The sequence below is a fragment of the Sceloporus undulatus genome, chromosome 7, assembly GCF_019175285.1.
Source record: "Sceloporus undulatus isolate JIND9_A2432 ecotype Alabama chromosome 7, SceUnd_v1.1, whole genome shotgun sequence".
In the NCBI taxonomy this organism is placed as follows: Eukaryota; Metazoa; Chordata; class Lepidosauria; order Squamata; family Phrynosomatidae; genus Sceloporus; species Sceloporus undulatus.
Genome location: NC_056528.1, coordinates 46,753,941 through 46,778,416, shown reverse-complemented (window position 1 = coordinate 46,778,416; position 24,476 = coordinate 46,753,941). Strand labels below are relative to the sequence as shown.

At 41.4% G+C, this 24,476-nt stretch overlaps 1 protein-coding gene across 1 annotated transcript in view; it reads left to right on the top strand.

The window, feature by feature from the left end:
- The window catches only part of TENM1 (teneurin transmembrane protein 1), a 292,675-nt gene that overhangs the window by 198,210 nt on the left and 69,989 nt on the right, over positions 1 to 24,476 (top strand). Inside the window, 6 exon segments of the mRNA XM_042479300.1 lie at positions 4,315 to 4,461; positions 10,418 to 10,634; positions 16,319 to 16,438; positions 18,670 to 18,931; positions 19,321 to 19,588; positions 23,319 to 23,462. Of these exon segments, the coding sequence (XP_042335234.1) occupies positions 4,315 to 4,461; positions 10,418 to 10,634; positions 16,319 to 16,438; positions 18,670 to 18,931; positions 19,321 to 19,588; positions 23,319 to 23,462 (1,158 nt within the window).

The window sequence follows — 24,476 nt, the reverse complement described above, 5'->3', positions numbered from 1 at the left end:
GAGATCACTGCACTTGGACTATCCATCCATTATGTGTGCCTATAACTTCTATTCTGTTTTGGTTCATGTGAACAGCCCTATGCGATGACGAAAAATAAATGAAAATCTTCTAGACAGAGAACAGTAAGCATTAAAAATCACTACAGCGCATTTATTTCATGCATTGCCACCAGTGGAAACATTTTCGAGCAGCTCTTTGGATAATGAGATTAGAGTAATGATAACTGCCAGTCATACAGGTAGAAAAACAGCCCATTTTGAATTAAGCAGAGGCACTTTATCTTAATCAACAGATGGCAAATTAATACTGAAAGATGTGTGTGGTTTTATTTAGGTGCATGACTAGAGTTGATCACGGGCTTGTTTTCGTCTCTGTGAAACTCATGGCTTGCTAGGGAGAAGATACAGAAATGTGAGCTGGAAAGGGAAAAAAGATGTTGGAAGCCATTGGGGGATATATAATTATATTCTTTCCTTTCATCCATTCTCCAATAGTTTAGTAGACGGTTCAAAGACACAGCTCATGGTCTTTTCACACTATGCAATTATAGCACTATGATTCCACTTTAACTGCCATAGCTGGAACCTATGGAATCCTGGGAATTGTAGTTTGAGGATGCACTGATGCTCTCTCTGGCAGAAAATTCTCCATACCATTTTCTGAATGCCTTCCAGAATACTTATACAGTGTTATCATCATTTATTAAACCCATCTTCAAAACCAAACTTACAACCTGTAATGCTCATTCCCAGCGATAATGATGTAAATGAAACTATACTTGGTCACATCCATCCGTATTTATTATTGCCTCTCATCTCTGACTATTGCTCCATCCTTTTCCCACTGTCTCTTATAGACTGCAAATTCATTAGGTCCACAGACTTTGTTTTATATATGTTAATATCCTTTCCAAGTAAATCCATCATTAAATCTGCTATATCTCCAAAATCAGGTGTTAAATATTAATTATATTAAATGATCAAGATATATGCATAGTCAAGTTTCCTACAGCTTCAATAATCGCTGACGAATATGGAGTTGATGACAGATAGATAGATAGATAGATAGATAGATAGATAGATAGATAGATAGATATTACTCACCCCATATTTATTATTCACCCCATAAATGCTACCCACCTCATATTAGCTAGTTATTTATCTATTTAACAGTCACCCCTTTTTTCCAACATTGAAGTTGTTTTACAGTGTAGGTTAAAACAAAGTATAACCAAAACAACACTATTAAATCATTAATTTAAAACATTATAGACATAGTAAAAATAAAAGGACAGCCTCGGTCCTTAAGGGATCCTTTTGCCACAACCAGTTAAAAGCTGAAGCCCTATCGAAATGAAAAGGCCTTTTCATTTTTAACATTCCTCCCTGTTTCTAGCATGCCTTGCTTCATGCATTATCTCCTCCAGCTGCTATGTTTTGCATGGCGATACTTGGAAGAATGAATAAATAAAGCACCAAAGCTCATTAAAGGAAGGCAATGTGGAGAGCACATGTGTTCCTTTAAAGCAACATGGTTTTCTTGGAAGCATGGTAGGACTTTAAGATACGGATGGATGAAGAAAATGTAACCTACAGTCTGCATGTGAGATTTCTGGCCTGCTCTTATGATTCCCTGGAAGCTGTAGGGATTGATTTGGGATATAAAAAAACACACCCTTTTTATGGTTTTGGACCATAGTCCTTTGACATTTGCCTTTAGACATAGGCTGCCATCACACTGCAGCAATAAAGCAGTTTGATACCACTTTAACTACCATGGCTCATTGCTATGGAATTCTGGCATTTGTAGTTTGGTGGAGCACCAGAGACCTCTGACAGGGAATGCTCTTTGCTCTCACAAATGCCAGAATCTCATAGCACTGAGCCATGACAGTCAAAGTGGTGTCAAACTGGTTTATTTCTGCAGTGTAAATGCGCTCATAGTCTGCGACTTGCCGGCTGTTTCCATTCTTGCAGCGACAGCCAATTCTACCTGCCTTGCTAAAAGATGTTAGGAGTAGGAAGACAAAGAACTTGCGTTATATTTTTTTCCAGACACAGCTGCTGGCTGTGAGCTTATTGCCAATATTCAGACTCACCAATCAATATAACATAATTAAAGGGCTTTAGGATGCTGCAGGCAAGGCCCATTTGAACAGATTGGTTGGCTGGAACTCAAGCTGCGATGAGCATGTCATGGAAAGAGGGAGAATCCAAACCGTTTATAGTATTACAGCTGCAATCCTAGATACATCAGTTGGAGAGTAAACCCCATTGAAGAAAGTGGGATTTTTCTTCTGAGTACAGTCCTCTGAGTTCAGTGGGGCAAACTCCCCAAGTAAGCGGCCAAGGCTTGCAAGACTGAAATGCAGACAAAGCATTTGAGAGCTGTTTTGGATTTGCACCTTTTATTTATTTATTTAATTTATATTCTGCCCTTCTCCCAGTATTGTATTTATTTCATGTCATTTCATTTATATGCCGCCTTTCTCTCCGAAGGGACCCAAGGTGGCTCACAGATAAAACATTTTCAATCTCAATACAGTTCAAAACATGGGACCCAGAGCAGCTTTCAGTACAAATTATCCATCTATCCATCCATCCATTCATGTAGGGTTTAACCCATCCCTTCAGCAAATAAGGCTTCCAGGAGTGGCTTACAATTTATTAATTTGACAGAGAATTTAATATAAAATAGATAAAACTATATGTGGTGCAAATGTTTTTTTTTAAAAAAAAGCATTCAGCAATCAATCCAATTAAATGTTAATTTCAAACAAAGCACCTACGCAGATTACACAAATGTGGATTACAAGACCTGCAAACTAGGGGTACAATTCAATATGTAGATAAGGTGCAGTGAATAAGAAATGGGAGAAGCTATTGCTAGTGTAACTTTAAAAGTAGTTAAGCCAGGTGACCTTATCATGAGTTAACTACAATTTAGTTCATCTCGATCAGATGCTTCATTTATTGAACCAAGTATATCTTATGAAACCATGAAACCCACTGGGAGACCTTGGGCAAGTCACACTCTCTCAGCCTCAGAGGATGGCAATGGGAAAACTCCTCCTAAGAACCCTGCCAAGAAAGGGTTGCCATAAGTCTGAAATGACCTGAAGGCACACAACAACCACAATATTTTATGGGGCATAGAATCATAGAGTTGGAGGGGTATCAGATCTACTCATTGCAGAAACTAGAACATCTCCAGCAGGTAGCTATCCATTCTCTTTCTGAAGACATCCATTGAAAAAGACCCCTCCACCTCTCTTACCATCAAGAAGTTCCTTCTGATGTTCAGTTGAAACCTACCTTCCTGTAACTTCCTGTAACAGTTGACCTGATCCTATCCTTTGGGGCAGCAGTGAACAAACCTACCCCCTTCTCTCTGTGCCAGCCCTTGAAATACTTAAACAGTCAGTCTTCTCTTCACCAAGCTGAACATACCCACCTCCTTCAACCTTTTTGAGGGAAGGAAATGCCAGACCTACCCTTGCCAAGAAGATCCTAGGTTAGGTCGCCATAAGTTGACTTGAAGGCACCTTACCATAACAACAAATTATCTTACAAACTCACCGGTAGTTAACTAAGCATATCAACAAACCCTAGCATTATTTGCCAAAGGATGGAAAGTATATAACTCTTGCAGTAGGGAGATGAGGTGTATTTTCCATTGCCCAGCACACAGTGACATGACCACCTTTACTTGGACCAAGTCCCATTTAAGACAGTGGGACTTCCTACTGAGTTAATGTCCTCGGTTAGGCTGTGCTCTGTGCAAATTTGCCACTAGTAAGGGATTTAATGAATATCTAAAGTAGCTCTCCTTGCAGGCTGTATTCATTTGCATTAGTTATTTGCATGAATAATACTTAGAAAGCTTTTAGTGTTTTCAGCTAGGGATAGGAGAAAAGTAATAGGAATGGGAATAGGAATGGGAATGTGCTAAGATCTGCAATTTTTTTCATATATAGGATGGAAAGAACTTGAGATTTCCTTTTAAAAAAACCTGAATATGGAGAAAACCAAAAACTGACAAATTTGTGTACCAGGTCCCTTGGTTTGAGTATTTAATTCTTATTCAGCTGTGATGTTACTGAGTTTGATTTGCAACCTTTTCAGCTCAAGGTTTCAGAATATCTTCTCGCAATAGCCCTAGAAGATGTGTGAGTAGTATCCAGTTCTAATACTGGACATAATGCAGTGAAAGTAGCAAACTTTAAAGCTTAAACCAAGCCTCATTCCTAGCTAGTGTGCTTTTTAATAAGCAATTATAATTCATAATGCTGTGTTTAATTGGTATCTTTCTAGATGGCTGCCCAGGTCTGTGTTACGGCAATGGGAGGTGCACCCTTGACCAGAATGGATGGCACTGTGTCTGCCAGGTGGGCTGGAGTGGAATGGGATGCAATGTTGTCATGGAAATGATGTGCGGAGATGGCACCGATAATGATGGAGGTACAGTCAGTGAGTTATACCTTCCCCCCAAATATTATGTTGTATAATTAGATCCACTGCATTGTCTGTTTTGTTGTGTTATTTCTATTCACCTTCCTAATAAGCATTTTTAGTCAAAAGCTCTTGCTCATTATGGCTGTTGCGCTCTTGATTTTGATTGTATTACAGCCCGGTATGTTATTATCATCAGCGGTTTCACATCGTATCATATCATATATTGGTTTAGAATGCGATGGGGAGATTTTAGCATCCCATTTTGGCAGAGGCCCAGTATTTCCAGCATAACACTCAGACATTTTATGCCGGCCTATACACAAACTATGGCTGAGCTTCTAGACGCTCCTAGCCATAGTTTCGTGCCCCCCCCGGCCACCATCATGGCATGTACCCATCCACAAGGTGCGCGCCATGATGATGTGCGCCAAGCGTAGTGCCCAAATGGCGCTGGGCAGAAGGGGTGTCATGACACCGCGCTGTAGCATTTATGATGCCCCTTCCAGGAAGCTGCCCAGAGCAGCTTCTTTTGGGGCATGGATCGGTGCCGCACTGTGTTGCTGCTTTGGCACCAATCCGTGGCAGGAAGGGGTGGCTTCCAGCCACCCATCTGTACTGCTCCTATGGCAAAATGTTAGCTCTTATTATTCATTTTGGATCTGTCGTATCTGAAGATTAACTTCTCCCAATGATCATTCCCTTCGTATTACAATGATGTGGAGAAGTACTGCTTGATATTGCATCACCATCTGAGACATGACTAGGGCCTTCCCAGTAATGATACTAAGATCTGGATTTTGCTCCTTCAGAAATCTTATTCAACTCTTTCTCTCCTTGTCTGCAGAAAAGATTGTTAAGATGGTTTCCAAATGTGTTTTTAATATTGTCTGATCATGACTATATCAACTGGTTGGGGAGCAGGGCAATACTGAGCTTTTTAAATTTAATTTCTAGATGGATTTTATTGGGTTTGGGTTTTTCGGCTATGCTTAGAAACCAGTGTAAGGTCTCCACATGGGACCAAGAAATCAGTGTTGAAATAAAATTTAATTAAAGTTAAAGAAAGGCTATATGATAGCATCCTACTCAGTCCAGATATGGAATTCCACCTCTCAGGCACATAACCCTACCTCCAAATCCTTTATCTGTGTGTTTTAATTCTGTAATATTAAAGGCACAGTCTCTGGCCAAAATGTCTCTCAAACAAAATTGGTGTAACAGATGCGCACCCATGGAGTGCTGATTTGCGCTTGTGGAGAACATCTGTGTCATGTTGGCAGAGCTTTGTGGTGCCACTGGGAGAACGCTAACATCTTTGGCAGGTGTCCTTTGCAGCATGAACTTGACAGTTGGTTGTGAGATTATCACATCATTTCCTCTTCTTCCATCTTTCCCATTGTTCTCCCAGCCCCCTGTTACTCCATTACAGGGCAGCCACATGTTCTCCTCCATCGTGCATCTGTGGAAAACAGATCACAATCCTTGAACGTTCACGTTAAAGTAAATCTGTTAGCCTTAACTATACCACAAGACTCCCTTTTTTTCATACTGGAGTGGAATAACATAGCTATCCCTTTCACCATTCCCTTTTCAGTATCCAAGATGACCTTTCAGATGAGCTTTAGATCTTGTTGTTGACCTGGCTACTGTTTAGAGAATAGCAGCAACTGCAGAATTGCCAGAAGTCTCTGTTGAATTCTGTAAGCCTGACATTCTCTGATTAGAGCCTCGGGGTCCAGAGGAATGGCTCTACTTAAATCCAACCACAGCAACAAGAACACAGATTGTGACAAGGCAGCATGAGGATCATTTCACTTTTAAGTTTTCCATACACAATGCGCTGTGGCTTGGTGTAGACATGTACTTGGCATGTCCAAGCCTCCGAGCACAGATTCACTCTGTTTACCAAATAGTCTTTGCTTAGACTCTGCCAACTGGCTTTAGACAGGATCAGAAGCATCCCAGATTGGAGCCAAGCCCCAACCTTGTTCCTAAAAGGGTTGCAGCTCTTTTTTTATATCACACATTGTAAGCCCCCCTCCCATGAACACTCCCTTAAAAACAAAAAGGAAGGCACCCGACTATCGCTCTTACATCTGTTTGACACCAGCATCTCCGAGATAAGTTGAACACAAATCAATCTCAGTAGAAACAGCAACACAGTACCACCGAGGTTTTCTGTGTAAGAAGAAGAAATTGACAATAGCTATCAAACTGCTGGAGGCTCCTTGTCAAACTCTAAACAAAGACATTTCTAAGCCTTTCTCAACTCAGAGCTGGCATAGACCATTTTCAAACTGACATCTCCCGAATGGCCACATTTCAGGCCAAGCCACTGAGTTATTTCCCATAGCCAAGGCATAGGACTTACTGCCCCCACTTGCAGTCGTGTGATTCATCTGGCCCAGTCTTAGTATAAGGCCACTCGAATCTCCCTATAATAAAGAAATAAATGAGAGGCCCACAATCCTATTTTCATCATCATTTCTGAGTGTTCTGCTTATAGTTCTTTTCCCCGTCTCCTCTATGTTATTTTCTGCCAGTTTGGATGAAAACTCAGCATGTATGCACGCAGCAAAAGAAAGGAAAATTAAAAACATTGTGTGGTGCGATCAAAGATTTAATTTTTCGTGGTTTGTTCAGTGTAAATGGACTGCAATTTAAAGAGGACGTCTTGTAAATAGTGCATTCATACAGCTGTAAACGGAGCTAGAAGATAACAAGACAGTTTCTAAGGGAAATATTCAGGTAGTAAAATGGCAAATTACTCCGGGAGACAGGGATGAGGAATCTGTGGCCCCACTTACGTTGTTAGGCCAAAGCTTCATTTGAATGGCTAGTTTGGACTAAAGTAGATCCATTAAATCAACTGTTGAATGGTAAATCAACAGTTAGGTAAATTTCACTGATTCAGACTGTCTACTCTTAGATTTAACCATGCAACTTGCATTGCCGTTGATGTTGACAATGCTAATGGAAGCTGATGGGAACTGGCACCCAACAGCTCCTGGAAGGCCACAGAGATATGCAACCTTCTGCGATATGAGCTACCACTCCCAATTGGCTGTCATCTGCAGATATGATGGCCATCCCTTCTATTCCTTTATCCATCCACCTCACCTATAAGTATGTGTACAATGGCATTTTGTCCTCTTGTAGAGAAGTGGGAGGTAGGGGTACTGTAGGATTCTTTCCTGGACCTGGCATTGATGCTCTTGGCTTCTTGGTTTGGTTCATCAACTAATACAGTCCTCCCTTCCCTTATGAAGGAGAACCATTCCGGATCCCCTGCATCAGGGGAAAATCATGTATGCTCGCGCCCCATTGAAAATAAAGAGATGTGTGCATATGGTGCCACATGGTGCATGCACCACGGTGTGTGCACCATTCATTATATTGTGCTGCAGCTTCACCGTATGCTGAAAGCCGTGGATGGAAAGCCTACTTATGGCGCAGGCTCACTGTCCTCTTTGGGATTGGTTCATCAACTAGCTACACACTTAATACCTGCATTATCTAGGCCACTTTTTTTACCAAGTTGTCTGCAAGAATGTCAGAAGTGACCTTGTCAAAAGCTGTACAGAAGAAATTTGGATAGACTACACCCACGTCTGATTCGCCAAACATGTAACTGTCAGAAAGAGAGACAAAATTAGTCTAACAAGACTCTTTTCTTCTTCTTCTCAGTAATCACAGCATTCTTATCTAAGTGCTTACACAATGACCGTTTCAAGATCTGTTCTGGAACATTTCCCAGTAGCAACATCACACTGAAGAGTATTTTTCCTCCCTGTTTGTGAAGCTGGGGAAAACATTTGCCCAAGAATTTCAACTGTTCTTCAAGGATCCTCAGGTTACTAGCAGAAGTGTTGCGATGATCTACATGTGGCTTTGGTACCTTTCAGGGACAGTTCACTTATTTCTGGTTTGGATTCATTTTAAGTTCCTATCGTGGATTGTGATCCCTGCACTGCCTCATTGATTCATTTTTCATCCATCTAATTTTCCTTTTGGAAGAAGACAGAAGCAAAGTAGATGCTGAGCAGTTACACCATTAGCATGTTTCCATGTGGCATGCCTTCCCCTTCTATGTACTTCCACTTGGTTTGGACTTAGCTAATTCTCCATTCACGATAGGTGTAACTGCCTGACAGTGGAAACTTGAGGGTCTTCAGTCTTTCACACAGTCAGCATTTGGACTTTAGTGATTCCGCAGTGTCTCGATTTCAATTGTATATTCCTTCAGAGGTTCTCCTGGTGATTCTCTCTCCTCCTTTTTTTGTTTAGGAATTGGTGTTCTATTCTTGGTGAGCCTCTTTATTCATTGCAGTCTTTCTTTTGGTATCCTCATTAGGTTTTCAGCCTTCAACATCACTATTATGTGGATGACACCAACTCTATCTCTCTGTCTGCTCTCTCCCTTCTCACTCCTTCTGTTCTAACATCATCATTAGTTTCCCTGCCATTTCTTTCCTTGTCAGGTCACTGACTCCAACTTAATATGCAGAAAAGGAATAGTCTGCCTTTCCTTCCAAAACCTCATTATCATTTCCTCTTTCTTTTTCTATTGATAATCTCACCTTGCTCAGGTGTGAAGCTCAGGCATTATCTTCTATCTCTGTGTTGATGTTCCTGCCAAGCACTGTCTCTCCTTTTCTCTTCCCTTGGCCCTTCTGTTTCTCCATTGTTTTCTCCCCGCTGATTCAGATAAAACTTTAAGTCAGCCTATCATTCTTTCACATATAGATTATTGCACTGTATTATTTTCTGATCTCCTGTCTTGCATTGTAAGCCTCTTATCTCTGTCCTTAATGCTTCTGCTTACTGATCTGGCGCAGCAGTTCAACATGTCTCTCCTCTTCGGTCTTCACTGGCTCCATTACCAATTTTGTATTGAATATGGAATGCTGTTTCTTATTTTCAAAAGTAGCTGTGGACTTGTCATAATAACATAAGAATGGAAATAATATTCAAATATATATTTTAAAAGACCAAAAACATGTGTTTTGAGTATCAAGAAATCTTGATGTGAAACATTCTGGACTGATAAGAAACTTTACAGATTGGGATGTACAGCAGATCTTTGGTATCCACTGGAGTTTTGTTCCAGGGCCCCCTATGGATACCAGAATCTATGGATGCTCAAGTCTTGTTAAATACAGTAGTGTAGTAAAATGGTGTAATATTGTGCTGCAATTTGACGGTGTCACTGTATTTTTTGTTAAAGTGATGTCCTTTGGCTATTAATAAAGTTCAGCTTCCACAGTGCCTCTCCCAGACCTCATCTGCATTGCAGAAATGATGCACTTTGACACCATTTTAACCGCCATGGCTCAATGCTGTGGAGTCCTGGGATTTGTAGTTTTCTGAGCGATTTAGCCTTGTCTGCCGGAGAGCTCTGGTGCCATGACAAACTATAAATCCCAGAATTCCATAGGATGAAGCCATGATGGTTAAAGTTGCGTCCAAGTGCCTTAATTCTGCAGGACAGATGCATCCCCAGGCTATGGAAATCCCTTCCCAGTCGGGCTAGCCTGATTCCTTTCTTGTTGTCTTTCTATTGACAAGCAAAGACCTGTGTGTGTGTGTTTCTTTTTTTAAAACTGTGTCCAGCTTTTTGCAGTTGAGTGGTCACTGAGGAAGAGGCATTTGATGCATGTGTGCTGTCCCTTTTTATTGACGTGCTATTAAAAGGCTTTTTACACTGTGTTTTAATTACTATAATTTGTTTAACTGTGTTTTAATATTAGACCTATTTTATGCTTTCATGGCTACCTATTTCGTTAAAGTTTTGAGATCCTGGCTGGGGAGAAAGGCAGAGTTTTAATCAATTGAAGAAGTAGCGCACACATATGTGTAATATTGGCATCTTTCCTTTGGCTAGCCGCTTGGCTTGCCACGTTCCCGCGCAGCCGTCCCTTTGCCTCTTCGATGACCCCTTTCTTGTTTCATCCATTTCCAGATGGTTTGACAGACTGTGTAGATCCTGATTGCTGTCAGCAAAGCAATTGCTATGCAAGCCCTCTCTGCCAAGGGTCCCCAGATCCCCTTGACCTCATTCAGCAGAGCCAGCCTCCGTTCTCACAGCATCCTCCAAGGCTCTTTTATGACAGAATCAAGTTTCTTATTGGCAAAGAAAGCACTCATGTAATCCGAGGAGATGTCTCATTCGAGAGCAGGTAAGTGCCTTTCTTTGCTTATACCACCAGGCTGTGCTTTATGGCTAGAAAGATGCTGGGGATGTCTTGGGCCACCAAGCATGGACCTTGGATGGTGTGACGCAATTTTTATTGACCCAGAAGCAGAGGGGTCCCAAAGGAAGTTCCATCATGTGAAGTCAAAGACTTTCGTGGCCAGCATCCATAGTTTTCTGTGGGTTTTTTGGACTATGTAGCCATGTTCTAGAAGAGTTTATTCCTGATGTTTCACCAGGATCTGTGGCTGGCATCTTCAGAGAATGCTTTTTGAAATAGAAACATACTGGAAGCATCTTGGGCAAACCATGCTTGAATCTTGAATGGTGTGATGCCATTATTTATTGAGCCAGAACCTCATGAAGAAATCTCAGGCCAACTTTCTTTTACCAAAGGAAATTGTGTTTTGTGCATAGAAAGATGCTGGAGACGTCTTGGGCCAGCCATGTTTGGATCTTGAATGTGGTCATGCAATTTTGCATTGAGCCAGAAGCTCACAAAGAAGTCCCAGGCCAAGCTCCATGACTTCCGTTCACCGGAAAACTGTGTTTCCCAAATAGAAAGATACGGGGGATTGCTTGGGCCAGCCATGCTTGACTCTTGGATGCTGTCATGCAATTTTTTATTGAGCCAGAAACTCATAAAGAAATCCCGAGCTGAGCTCCATAACTTCAGTTTACCCAGAAAAATAAAAGTGACTTACCTCACCAGGGTGGCTTTGAGGACAAATGACATATCTGTGAGTTTGTAACGGGTTTTGTCAATGAGGAAGAAGAAGAAGTATTGATTGCGGAGGAGTAGCTTCATGTTCTGAAAACAAGGTTACATATATTTTCCCCCTGAAAAAGCAGAGTAAAGTTTGAAATATAGCGTCCTGCAATATTTTTATACAGCATCCCATCTCAGGCCGCTAGAATTTATGTGTTGGTGTTGGCAGCCACAGATCATCTATAATGCCTAACGGTTTCTCATGTATTTTTGGCCTGTAAATTAAATCTGTAGTTCTTAAACTTTGTAGCACTGAAGAAAGTACATTGAGGAGTGTTAGTGATCTTGGTCCACTGAGGGGAAATAACCAAATATGAGGCAGAAATGTGCAACTCTGACCGGTCCGAGGAGCAATTTATCTCCCATCGTTTCCCCTGCTGTTAATATATATATACACACACATGTATTAGTACACAAACATACATGTCTATTAATACATACACATAAAACATATGCACACATAGATAGACACATACACACATACATACACACACACATCAAATGCAAAAGTGGAAATTGAGAACACAGTACAGCACAGTTTTGCAAGGCCCAGTTCCCTAGAATAGTCTTCGAAGACCTGGCGTGTGTGTGTGTGTGTGTGTGTGTGTGTGTGTGTGTGTGTGTGTGTATTATATATATATATATATATATATATATATATATATATATATATTAACCTACTTGCAGAAAGATAGCAAGGAGGCTCTCTCAGAAGGAAGTTCTGGAGCTTATCACCAGGAAGGTCTTCTCTCATATTCCTACCAATTGTATCTGTAAGGCTGGTTGGGCAAAAAAGGTGTCCATTACTGGATTGCTGTAGGATCTGGTTCCCCTAAATGTTCTCAAGACCATGACCTTTCAAAGGCTCATGGGGACATAATTATGTGTCTATCTGTGGGTTTTTTTGGACTATGTGGCCATATTCCAGAAGAAATTATTCCTGATGTTTTTCCAGCATCTGTGGCTGGCATCTTCAGAGGATGCATATATAGATTTTAGAGTAGTAGAGATGCCCTCATTCATACCAGGAGCACCTGAATGATTTAAGAGAGAGTATATGACCAAACCAAGGATGTGGGGATGAAGTCTGGAGGAAACATCTAGCTGAAGTAATGATCAAAAGTAGGTTTCTTGAGTGTCAGGAAACCTACGATGAGGAGAATCATAGAGTCAGACTCAGTCAAAAAAGACAGCCTACTTACAACAGGAAAGGGCTGGATGTTTATGCTGTAGCTGCAAACGGAGGGTATGCGTATTAAAATAGCTTATTGGCTTTTAGAACCATACTTCTGGCACTTTGCTTTACTTACCTTCAAACACCTACCACCAAAATTATTCCTAGCCTTGGATTAATTGCCCTCCGAAGGCTGTTTACCTCCACTTTGTCAATAGGAAGAAATGGATAAACCTTTCTAACCCTCTCTCCCCATCCTTGATTTATCTCCTCGGAGCCCTTAACGCAATAAATTATGCCTTTTAACTAAAATGGCCATTTGGTAGTTTCCCTATCAGAAGCGCACTTTAGAGGTTAATGCCTTATCTAGAGTTGGCCTGCGAAGACTGGAAATTTATAGACGAAACAACAGAAGGGAAATAACATGGGGGAAAAGCAGATTTACAGGGGGGAAAGTATGATAATCATGTAGATACCATGGAATAAAAATGTGTTAGATGCATTAATGGCAATCGGCAGTAGATCTTGCTTTAGATTTTGCCCTATTATATTTCCCATCTTTCTTCTGCTCAATACAGCTTTTTCAAAAACATTGTGTTTGCAGGAGAACCGAGTGTGACGGACCCTTTATCCAGGTTGGCATTGTGATTGCAACCCTTAGACTTCTGTCACTCACCTAATAATAATAATAATAATAATAATAATAATAATAATAATTATTATTATTATTATTATTATTATTAATATCTCGCTCTTCAGCCAAGGCTATCAAAGCAGCTTACAATTTGTTAATTAGACACCTTGCCCTTTTACCCTTAAGATCCCTTCCTGGATCTGGTACTGGATCGCTTTCTGGACCTGGACTTCAAGGGGATCATTATTTTGGACAAGTGGCTATGGTGCTCAGTGGGTTCAGTATGGTAAAGCATGGTCCACTTGCTCTTTGAATTCTTAAATGTAAGCAATCAGACACAATTGTAAAATATTAATAATTATTGTTGTTGTTGTTATTTATATAACAAATAAGTTACACATGAACTCCCTGGACCTTGTCCACATGCTGACTGCCCAAAATCCTATTCACATTCCAGTCTTCCTATTCAGATTCCTTTATTCCTGTCTCTCTTTCCAGACAAGTCTGTAGGCTTGTCTCTAAGCAAACTGCTGCAGCCTCCCCTAGCTTATCTGTTCTTCTTAATTCGTAACGTTTGTTATCTTGACCATACTCTGATGCTGCTTGGCCAGACATGTACCAGTCTGCAAATTGCTGGAGGGCATAGGTATACTCTAGTCAGTGATGGTGAACCTATGGCACGCATGCCAGAGGTGGCACTCTGTGGGCACATGTGTCGTCGCCCCAGCACAGAGTTTGTTACTAGAAAGCCAGAGGAACATGACACTTTGCAGTACATAAGTGGGGTTTAGGTTGCAGTTTGGGCACTCGGCCTCTAAAAGGTTCACCATCATTGCTCTAGGTTACAGTGAAAGTTGGATTTAGGCCAGTTGGACTAACAGGGCTTCCAAACTTCTGTGTATGACTTCTTAAACCATCATACACCAGCATGGTGCAGTGGTTTGAATGTTGGACTAGGACACTGGGAGACCAGGGTTTGAATCCTGATTCATCCATGTAGACCCACCAGTCACACTCTCCTAGACTCAAAGGATGGCAATGGCAAACCCCTTCTGAAGAAATCTGCAAGAAAACCCCATGACAGGTTCACCTTATCAGAAGCTACTTGAAGGCATGCAACAACAGCAAACAACCTAATGAATCGTATTTGGTGTTGCAGTTTGGAAGGAAGAGGAATAGTGATTTTTCAGGTTATATATCGTTAAAGAAATTGGAAAGGAGAGCGAATAGATGGTTGGGAAACCACAGTTGGAAAAGGAAAAGGGTCAAAATGATTAACACTCTGGCTGTTGTCAGTTCTCAGCAATGGTCAGTGAAACCCATGACCATAACAATAATTCATATGCCAGAGGGGGGGGAAATACCAAAAATTGCATATTTAGATTGCCGATCCGTTACTTATTCCTGTTGCTATTAAAATAAGCGAGGTACCAGAGTCCATAGGAAGATTATGCTGAGCAGCATCTCTGAGGTATTTTTATGATCTTCAGAAAATACAGAAAGCTGAAGGCGGTTGTTGAAAAGGTAGAGAAATTACCTTAGGTGAGCTTATTGGACATTTAGTAAGGATTTTAAGTCCTTAAGTCGCTGTTCCTGCAAAATCACCATATGCCTTCAACACAGGTTTTATACAGGTAAATTGAGGAATCTTTTCCTCCCAGTATATTCAAAAAGGATTCTCCATTTGCTTACGCTGAAGTTCATTGGCCATTTTAGATTGATTCCCAATTCCTCCAGTGTGAAGGAAGCCTTTTAGAGTTCTTCACTGTCGCTTGCTGTTGTTATGTCCTGGTTGTTAAGTGTCGGTCGAGTCACCTCCAATTTATGGTGACCCTATTAGAAACCCTTTTTTCAGAGGGATGTTACCCTTGTCTTCCTTCGGTGCTGAAAGACTGTGACTTTCCCAAGTAGGGTTTTGCATGGCTGAGCAGGGATTCGAACCCGGGTCGCTTGGAGTCCTAGTCTAGCACTTTAGCTACTAGACCGCATAGGTTCCCCTTGTTGTTCCAACTACCCTGAATAGTTTGGCGTTCTCTGAAAATGTAGCCAACTCACTTGTCCAGATAATTTTTGAACAAATAATAAAAAAGAGCCCTGCTTCAAATACAACTCCTTGGGGATTCCTTCTGTTTACATCTCTCCATTGCAAGCACTGTCCATTTGTTCCTACTTTTTGTTCTTTAACAAGTTATCGATCCATAAAAGGACCTTTCTTTTTATCCCACGACTGCTTGGTTTGCTCCGGAGACTTTGGTGAGGGACTTTGTCAAAAGCCTTTTGAAAGGCCAAGTCAACACTGTCTCTTGGATCTGTCTTATCCCCAGGCTTGCTGACACTCTCCGAGAATGTCATAAATAGAGAAATAAAGCCAAGCATGGCAATTTTGTGAAGGGTATTCATGGCCAAAATCAGATTTTCTGGACCAAGGAAAAAATACATGTATAAAGGTCCCTTTTACTTTTTAAAAACAATCCAATTTTTACATCCAAGGTGGATGCGTTGTGTGCCAAAGCAGATCGACACAATCTGCACCAAAACTCACTCTCTCTCTCTCTCTCTCTCTCTCTCTCTCTCTCTGTGTGTGTGTGTGTGTGTGTGTGTGTGTCAGGGTTGTAGCTATGGGGAGGGAAAGGAATTTCTGCCCCTCCCCATGAAAATTTTCCTTGAATCCCTACATTTCTAGCATCTCAGGGAATGCGATATTGAAAGCAATGCATATCTGTAACTCTTATATTGGCTTTGTTCACATTCCCTTGGTTACTTTGGTTGCATCCGCACTGCAGAAATGATCCAGTTTGACCCCACTTTAACTCCCATGGCTGAATACTGTGGAATTCTGGGAACTGTAGTTTGTTGTGGCACCAGAGCTCTCTAGCAGAGGAGGTCTTTTAAAGAAACCTAGTTCCCAGAATTGCATAGCATTGAGCCATGGCAGTTAAAGAGGTGTCCAACTGGATTATTACTGCAGTGAAATTATTTCTCTGTGTGTGTGTGTGTTTCATGCAGATTGAATAATATATAAATGGCATACAGTATTATCAATCTCCAGCTTCTTCCTTTAATCTTGACTCATGTTTCTCTGTCTCGAAACAGGCGTGCTTGCGTTGTCCGAGGACAAGTAGTAGCCATAGACGGAACGCCATTGGTTGGGGTGAATGTGAGCTTCCAGCACCACAGCGATTATGGTTACACCATCAGTCGGCAGGACGGAAGGTGAGAGGCCACTTGATCTGCCACATCTGAAAACTCATTCTGTAGGGAGAGCCAGGATATAAACTATTATTATTATTATTATTATTATTATTATTATTATTTCATTTTAGCAAAGCGCATGGCTGACCCGTTGCTTTAAAAAGCTGCCCAAAAGCCAAAACTGCCCATCAACCAATTATAAAAGAGAGAGAGAAATAGAGCAGTGACTCCTCTGCTTTGCAGCTGATTAATTAACTGATTAAATTTAAATTAATTTCCCTATCACTGAAACACGCCATTCTGAGATAGCAAAAGAACTTTGGCATCATTTAAACTGTAGAAAAGTTCCCATTCCTTGTTAGGAAAGAAGTCTCTCTTCAATATTTTGGTTGTTGTTGTTGTTGTTGCTGGTGGAGTAACACATCTGAGAAAAAATAGCGCACAACCCTCAGACTGAGATTTGCCCTTCCTGATTAAAGCTGATTAATCAGCTGAACCAATTAAAACTTGCAGATGTAGTCACTTTCATGGTATGATTTTTCTTTCCTGCATCAGCTGCATAAATACTGTAAAGCTGCAAGTAAATAATCCATTGCCGTGCTGAGTCTCATAAGTAATGGAGCTAATGCGTCTTCCATCTTTCCGGTGATTTTAAAGTGTCGAAGTAGCAAGTTACCTAATTATGATTTCTGATTTACCTATCTCTTGACAGAGCCGGAGCATTAAAATGCGCTTGGATATGCGCACGCACAAATATTCTTGTGTATCGTTTGGGGGAATGTGATGGAATATGCATAATTAAGCCTGACTCTCTATCACAGTTCATTACCATCAAAGGGTTTCATCAGAGATGCATCTAGTAATGGAGTGAAATATCTATTTACACTGCCTTACGTTACACGACTATAGATGTTAAAGTCTTCCGATAATAAGGAACCATATCAGTCCCTCTGCCTAATGCAATTTTATGCCCCGTACCTCTTCTGGAGTGCAGAGTGTTCTTCTCTGTCACAGGCCACCGACTCAGTGATGAATACAAGTTGAGCCTACAACAAAAAAAAGATGCAATACATTCTGACCTCTTTTCATAATTCCAGCCTTTCAATTCCATTTCTCCTCTCCTCCCTCATTTGATTTTCCATCCTGCCGCAAAACACAAGCACCATTCTATGCCCATAAACCATGCTCACTCTTCACTGAGATTTTGGTGAGTGCTTTCCTCTTAAGGAGTTTGCCTCATGGAGAGAATGTATGTGCTTTTGGAAACCTTTGGTTTTCCCAAGACCTACTGATACATCTTGAATTGTGGAATGTTTTCTCCAGAGAAACAGTGGACAGACATCCCAAAAGGAGAAGCTCTGTGCTGCCACTGGATGCGCGAGGTTGGGGACGCAGCAACCGGACGCCACTCCCCCAACCTGCCCAAAAAGAAGCTTCTTTTGCTGGCGCTACAGGAGCGCCATAAGGGTCACATCGTGCCCTCATGATGCTCCACGTGTGTGGCACTGTTTGTGCTCCACGCATGAGCGACATCATCATGGCATGTCCCATGTAAATAGTGACGCACCAAGATGGCGCACACAATAGGGCTTGGAAGCATGTCAACACTCCACTCTACTGAACCCTACTTTCAGCACCAGGCCAGCACAAAGTGCCAGTCTGTACCAGGCCACAGTTCTCTATTTGCATCATGGGGCCCTTTCACACTGTATCATTACAGAACTGTGATTTTCTCTTTAATTGTGATGACTATAGAATTCCTAAACTGCAAGTGTGAAGACTCCATAAGAATCCATGGCAATTCAGGTGGCATGATGCTATAGTTTTGTACTTGAAAAGGCCTTGGTTGTCATTTCAGCACCAAAGAGCTTTGTGCATTGTGCATAGCAGAGTGGACATACTCCAAATATGTGTGGATCCAAACCACTTAATTTTAACATGATATCTCATTCCAAGCCACCTTGAAAAATGCAATAAAACTATGCAGAGGGCCAGCTAAATACATGGGTTTAAGGAAAGAAACTGTTGGCAACACAACCTGAGAAAGCATTTCCTCAGCTGTATGTTTTGTATGGTGGTGGCAAAATGAAAAAGCATAGTGCTAGTAGGTCTATTTCGTGATTATGATGGCTTCATAGCCAAATGAAAGAAAACCAGAAGCTGCCTATTGGAAACGTCAAGTTGAAAGCTAGTGCTATTTTTGAACTGTATGGGATTAGAATGAAGTAAAATGTTTTGTTTTCTTGTTTCAGTTTTGACCTAGTGGCAATCGGAGGAATCTCGGTCACTCTGCTCTTTGACAGATCTCCTTTCCTTTCTGTGAAAAGGACACTTTGGCTGTCCTGGAACAGATTTATTGTGGTGGACAAAGTAGTCATGCAAAGGACAGAGGTGGAGCCACCCTCTTGTGACATTACTAACTTCATCAGCCCCAATCCAATTGTCCTTCCTTTTCCTCTGACATCCTTTGGAGGATCATGTCCTGAACGGGGAACAATTATACCAGAGCTACAGGTAAGAAAAGCACAAGCGGAGTCACGTTATTGCTAGAATGGTTGCAAATAGCTGAGAGTTGGGTGAAAGGGGCTACTTTATGGAAGTACCATTGAACTGATATCATGAGCAATATTCGGTTGTATTTACTAAAATTATTATTCTTATCGTTTAGCTGCATAGCGCCATACATTTGCATGGTACTTTACAGATACAATCAAATTTCTAACATGGTTCACTTCAGTTCAGAATGTAGTGATAATGAATGGTAGATTTCACCGTACGGTGATTTAGAATTGTCTAATTTGACTCTATCATCATAGTTATGCCCCCAGACAAGGGCTCTAGCTAAACTAGCAAAACAGCCTAAGAAACAGTTTTCTCCAACATGATGTGCAACTCTTTTTCAGGTCGTCCAGGAAGAAATACCTATCCCTTCCAGCTTCGCGAAGCTGAGTTACTTGAGTAGCCGAACATCAGGATACAAAACCTTGCTGCGGATTATTCTCACACATTCCACCATTCCTCCTGGAATGACGAAAGTCCATCTTACTGTCACTATCGAAGGGCGGCTGGCTCAGAAATCCTTCCCTGCTGCCACCAACTTGGTCTATACCTTTGCTTGGAATAAGACTGATATTTACGGCCAAAAGGTGTCTGGCCTGGCAGAAGCAATGGGTATGCCCTTTTTTAAAAGGCTAAGCAACGTTTTTAACATATAGTGTCGATATGGTTATAACGCAGCTATTACACTCAGCTCATAGCCTTTTCTGGATGGAGGCATTTATACATCGGACTGTTCAGGCTGAATGATTGGTAACCCTTCCACCGTACAAAATTATAGCACTGTGTGATTCTACTTTCACTGCCATGGCTGCATCCTATGGAATCCTGGGATTTGTAATTTGGTGAAGCACTGTTGCTCTCTGGCTGATAAAAATATTATACCTACCTCTCTCTCTCTCTCTCTCTCTATATATATATATATATATATATAGAGAGAGAGAGAGAGAGATCCCTTAGGGTTCCAAGGAATCATGGCTGAGAAACCCTGAGTTAGAAAGGGCTACCTATATTGAATACAAGTAGGATCCCAGTTCCACCTGACAACAGTGTGGAATGAGTAGGTGGGGAGATGGTGGGTGGACTATTATTACTACCACTACTACTACTACTACTGTTTGTATCCTGCTCTTTTCCCAGAATTGAGACTCAGAGCGGCTAGCGATTTCAGCCCCATCAAATATTTACACACTCCTTTCAGCCTTTCTTCTTTCTTCTTTCACTCCATTCCATTTTCATCTATCGGCCACATGTTGTTGAGATATTGTGAGATTGCTCCATAGATCTCCCACGTTTTTCCTACTTTGTTTCAGTTCTGTATACCTTAAGGTTACTCTGGCTAGGAATATAAATTTTGGTTATTTAATCCTCTTGTGTGAGAATATAATCTTGCAGCAGCTGTTTTGCAACTAGTAAGTTTCTTTAATGCACATTCAGCTTTTCTAGTCAAAGGATTGAATGGGGGAAACCGGCAGAGAGCCAAAACATATATAATTTTTTTCTGTCTCCTTTGATTCCAAGAAAGGCTCCTCATCAAATATTCCGGTAAAACTTAAGAGTCATGTATAATAATTATGCCGTAATACTAAATGGTCTTGGAATAAATTTGAAATAGCAAATTGAGTGAAAAGGGCGTTTTCATGTGCTCTAAACGAAAGCAGATGGGCAGTAAAAGACTGATAGATAGAAGGGTGGATAGAAAGATAGACAGATAGATTTCTCAGTCTTTTACTTACGCTCTTGCCTTCCAGCAAGATCTATTAGCTTCAAAGTAATGGATTAGAGAGTGCAAGGTCAAGGGGCAGAGCAGATGCTAGCCCTCTGATATAGATGAAAAAGGAGGCTTGCTATGATGGACTGGCTCTATTCGTTCACTTCTGAATCCAGCAGATCTACAGCTGTAACTATGCCACCCTGTAGGCATCGCATTTTTACAGCCCTGATGAAACATTGGTAGGGTAGCAAGGTGACCAAATGGGATCAGACCATGCCTCCCATTCATGATATCTAACTGCTGCCACAAAGGCACTGTCCTTAGGATGCATAGCAACCACTGTGACCATTTCAGTGCAGATACGAATCAGTGGTGGGAAAACAAATCTCACTGAATCATAGAATCATAGAGTTGGAAGAGACCGCAAGGGCCATCCAGTCCAACCCCCTGCCATGCAGGAAATCTCAATCAAAGCATCCCCGACAGACCGCCATCCAGCTTGAGTGAAGGCTATAGCTAGATATCATACTGAAAACCCTTCCATGCTCAAAGGCAGTGATTCTCAACCTTCCTAATGCTGCGACCCTTTAATGCAGTTCCTCATGTTTTGGTGACCCCCAACCATAAAATTGCAGTGTCTCGGTTCCTAAGACCATTGGAAATATGTATTTTCCAATGGTCTTAGGCGACCCCTGTGAAAAGGTTGTTTGACCCCCAAAGGGGTTGCAACCCATAGGTTGGGAACCACTATTCTCGGGAGTGTCCATAGCTCAATTGACAATGTGCACATTTGGCATAGATGTTGTCCCCTGGCATCTCAAAGTTAATAAGGACCAGAGAATACGAAAGACTTCAGCATGAGACCTACTGCTGGGTAGATAATATTGGGCTGGATGAACAAATAATCTGAAAGTCAACTTTTTATATTTCTCTCATTTCTCTTCACAGCCCTAGTTCAGCATTGTTTTTCTTTCTATGATATGCTGTACGTTTTTCAATATATATATATCCTACCGCTTATAGCTGTCCCACGCCTCTCCAAAGGAAGAGAAATGCTTATTTACAAGCCAAGCGCTTCTCTCTAGGAGCGCAGAGCAATTACCGTCTTTAGTTTTCAGGGACTCTTTTCCTCTTTGCCCATCCGCTCTGCAGGCATTGCGTTACCAACCGGCACACAGTGGTCCTTCTAGGATCTGGAGCATATCAGTTCTGGCAGCAACAGTTTATTTTGCATTCTTCATCATAATGAAATAGAAAAATACCTTTGATGCTTCGGGAAGGGGAAGAAAAGCTATTCTCTTTTTTCTGAGATGAGTTTTGCGCCTTCCGCTGTTTCTGTTGACTTCTGAAATTTTCGAAGAGTCACCACTTTCTGTTTCTGCTGTGAAGGGCAAAATCTCCATAGCTTCCTATAGAAGTCTTCCTCCCACTATGGTTAAACTGAAACTCCATCAACCTTATCCAACATGGCCAATAATGGGGGATGGCAAGAATCAGCCAAGCAACAGATTTTCCTCGTTCTTAACTTACAGTCTTTATTTATAATATTGACATATTAGAGACAACGTGTTGTGGTCTGAGCATTGAACACTGGAAACAGGAGTTCAAATCCCCGCTTGGCCATGGAGACCCACTGGGTGACCCTGAGCAAGTCATACTCTCTCAGCCTGAGAGGTAGGCAAAGGCAAATGGCCTTTGAACAAATCTTGCCAAGAATACCCCATGATGCATTCATTTTAGGGTCGTCATACATCAGAACCTACTTGCAGGCATGTGCTTGAAGGTGTGTGACTTATGGCAACCCAATATGGAAAAAAAAATCATTAAGATGTAGCCTTATATTACACCTAAGTTGCCTTAACACTTCCCTTCTTATCCTGTGGTCAGTTGCTGATGTGACAAGGCCTCCTGAAGAAGAAATGTATAGGCACCACCTCCATTTTTGATAGTCGGGGACACATGATACTTTTAATTGGTAATTTAATTTAATTGGTAAGGCAGCTAGCAAAGGTCAAGCAACCGTGCTTCATTACATAAGAAGCATTCTCTGAAGCACATGGAACCTGTGTCACAACTGCACCACTAAAGGTGGGATTTGACACAACTGAATGTCTACAAGATTGGGGAGGCACTATCTGTAAGCCAGATATGTCCCATGGAGCCATGCCTTGCCTGCTAGTCTTGCACACAAATAAGAGCCAGTCACAATAGGAATATAGCTTCAATCATTCATCATGGCCCATGCGATAGACCAAAAGTAGTCAACAGTGGCTATCCAATGTTCTTGTACTGCACCTCCTATTTGTTCTGACCGTCTTAGCCAGTGGCAAGGGTTTATAAGAGTTGAAGTCTGACATCACTTAAAGCAGTGATCCCCAAACTGTGCTCTTTAAAGGATTTTGGACTTCAGCTCCCAGAATCTCAGACTATTGGACAACTTGGTGGAGGTTTCTGGAAGCTGAAGTCCAAAATCTCTTTAAGGGCAATGTTTGGGGACCACTGACCTAAAGGGTCACAGCTGCTTCTCCCAAAAAAGACAATGTTGACTATGCAAGATTATTTTCTTTCGGATTAATCTGGGCAATGGAAGAAGTAACTGCCAGTAACATGTTTTTTATTATCTGTTTGCAGTGTCAGTAGGCTATGAGTATGAGACCTGCCCTGATTTTGTTCTGTGGGAGAAGAGGACTGTAGTCCTGCAAGGATTTGAGTTGGATGCTTCCAATCTGGGAGGTTGGTCCCTGGACAAACACCACATTTTGAACACACAGAGTGGTAAGTACATTGTTATTAAATTGTATAGAAGAAGCATTGGTGGCGGGGGGGGGGGGGGGCGGTGAAAACTGTGAATGCTTCCAGTTATGTCAAAATAAAATGTAACCACTTTTACGATCCCACTTTCAATGAGCTTTGTACCTGGTCAGTAGAGTATGATGAATCCTCATACTTCCAAACTTTGTTCTTCCATCTGATAGAATCATAGCGGTTTTGGATTTTGGGAGTTATCTAGGTTAAATCTTTTATTGTGTGACATCCTTGTCTCCTCTTAATCTTCTTTTCTCCAACTTCTTTTCTTCAACTTTTCCTGCATAGTCTACATTTTGGAGAAGCAGCTGTGACCCTTCAGGTGATGTCAGACTTCAGCTCTTCAAAACCGTCATGGGATTTGCTTTTCTTCAGCATCCTAGTTATCCTCTTCTAGGCACATTCCAGTTCATCTGTGTCCAAGAGGGGCAAACCTCTCATATCCAGATTATGGCTAATTTTGGTTAATTATAAAATTTCAAAAAAGAAGAAAAGCTACATTCTGTCCCTGCCATGCCTAGGAGCAATTGAGAACCTGCCTATTATCAACACCACATTACTGTTGTCTTATTGCTAGAAGTCAAAGTCATAGCCATGTTAGTCTGGAAAATCAGTATACAAAGGGATCTTGCAACATCTTTGAAACTAACTGAAAGAGAGAAATTGGTAGCATGAGCTTTTGTGGGCTTGAGTTTCCTTCCTCAGTTGTATGGGGTAATGTGGAAAGTCTGGACAACAGAACTGGTATATCAGTATACTTCCATTTAACAAAACAAAAAAAAACCTATGGTTGGAATGGTGAGAAGGGCCAGAAAAGACCTGAACCATCAACCTTTGCAATATTGTCCTTAGTTTTCAGAAGCATGTGGCGGCAATGATTTTCCAGCATAGTATAGTGGTTTGAGTATTGGACTGTGACTCTGGAGACCAGGGTTCGATTCCTCATTCATCCATGAAACCCACTGGGTGATGTTCGGCAAGTCA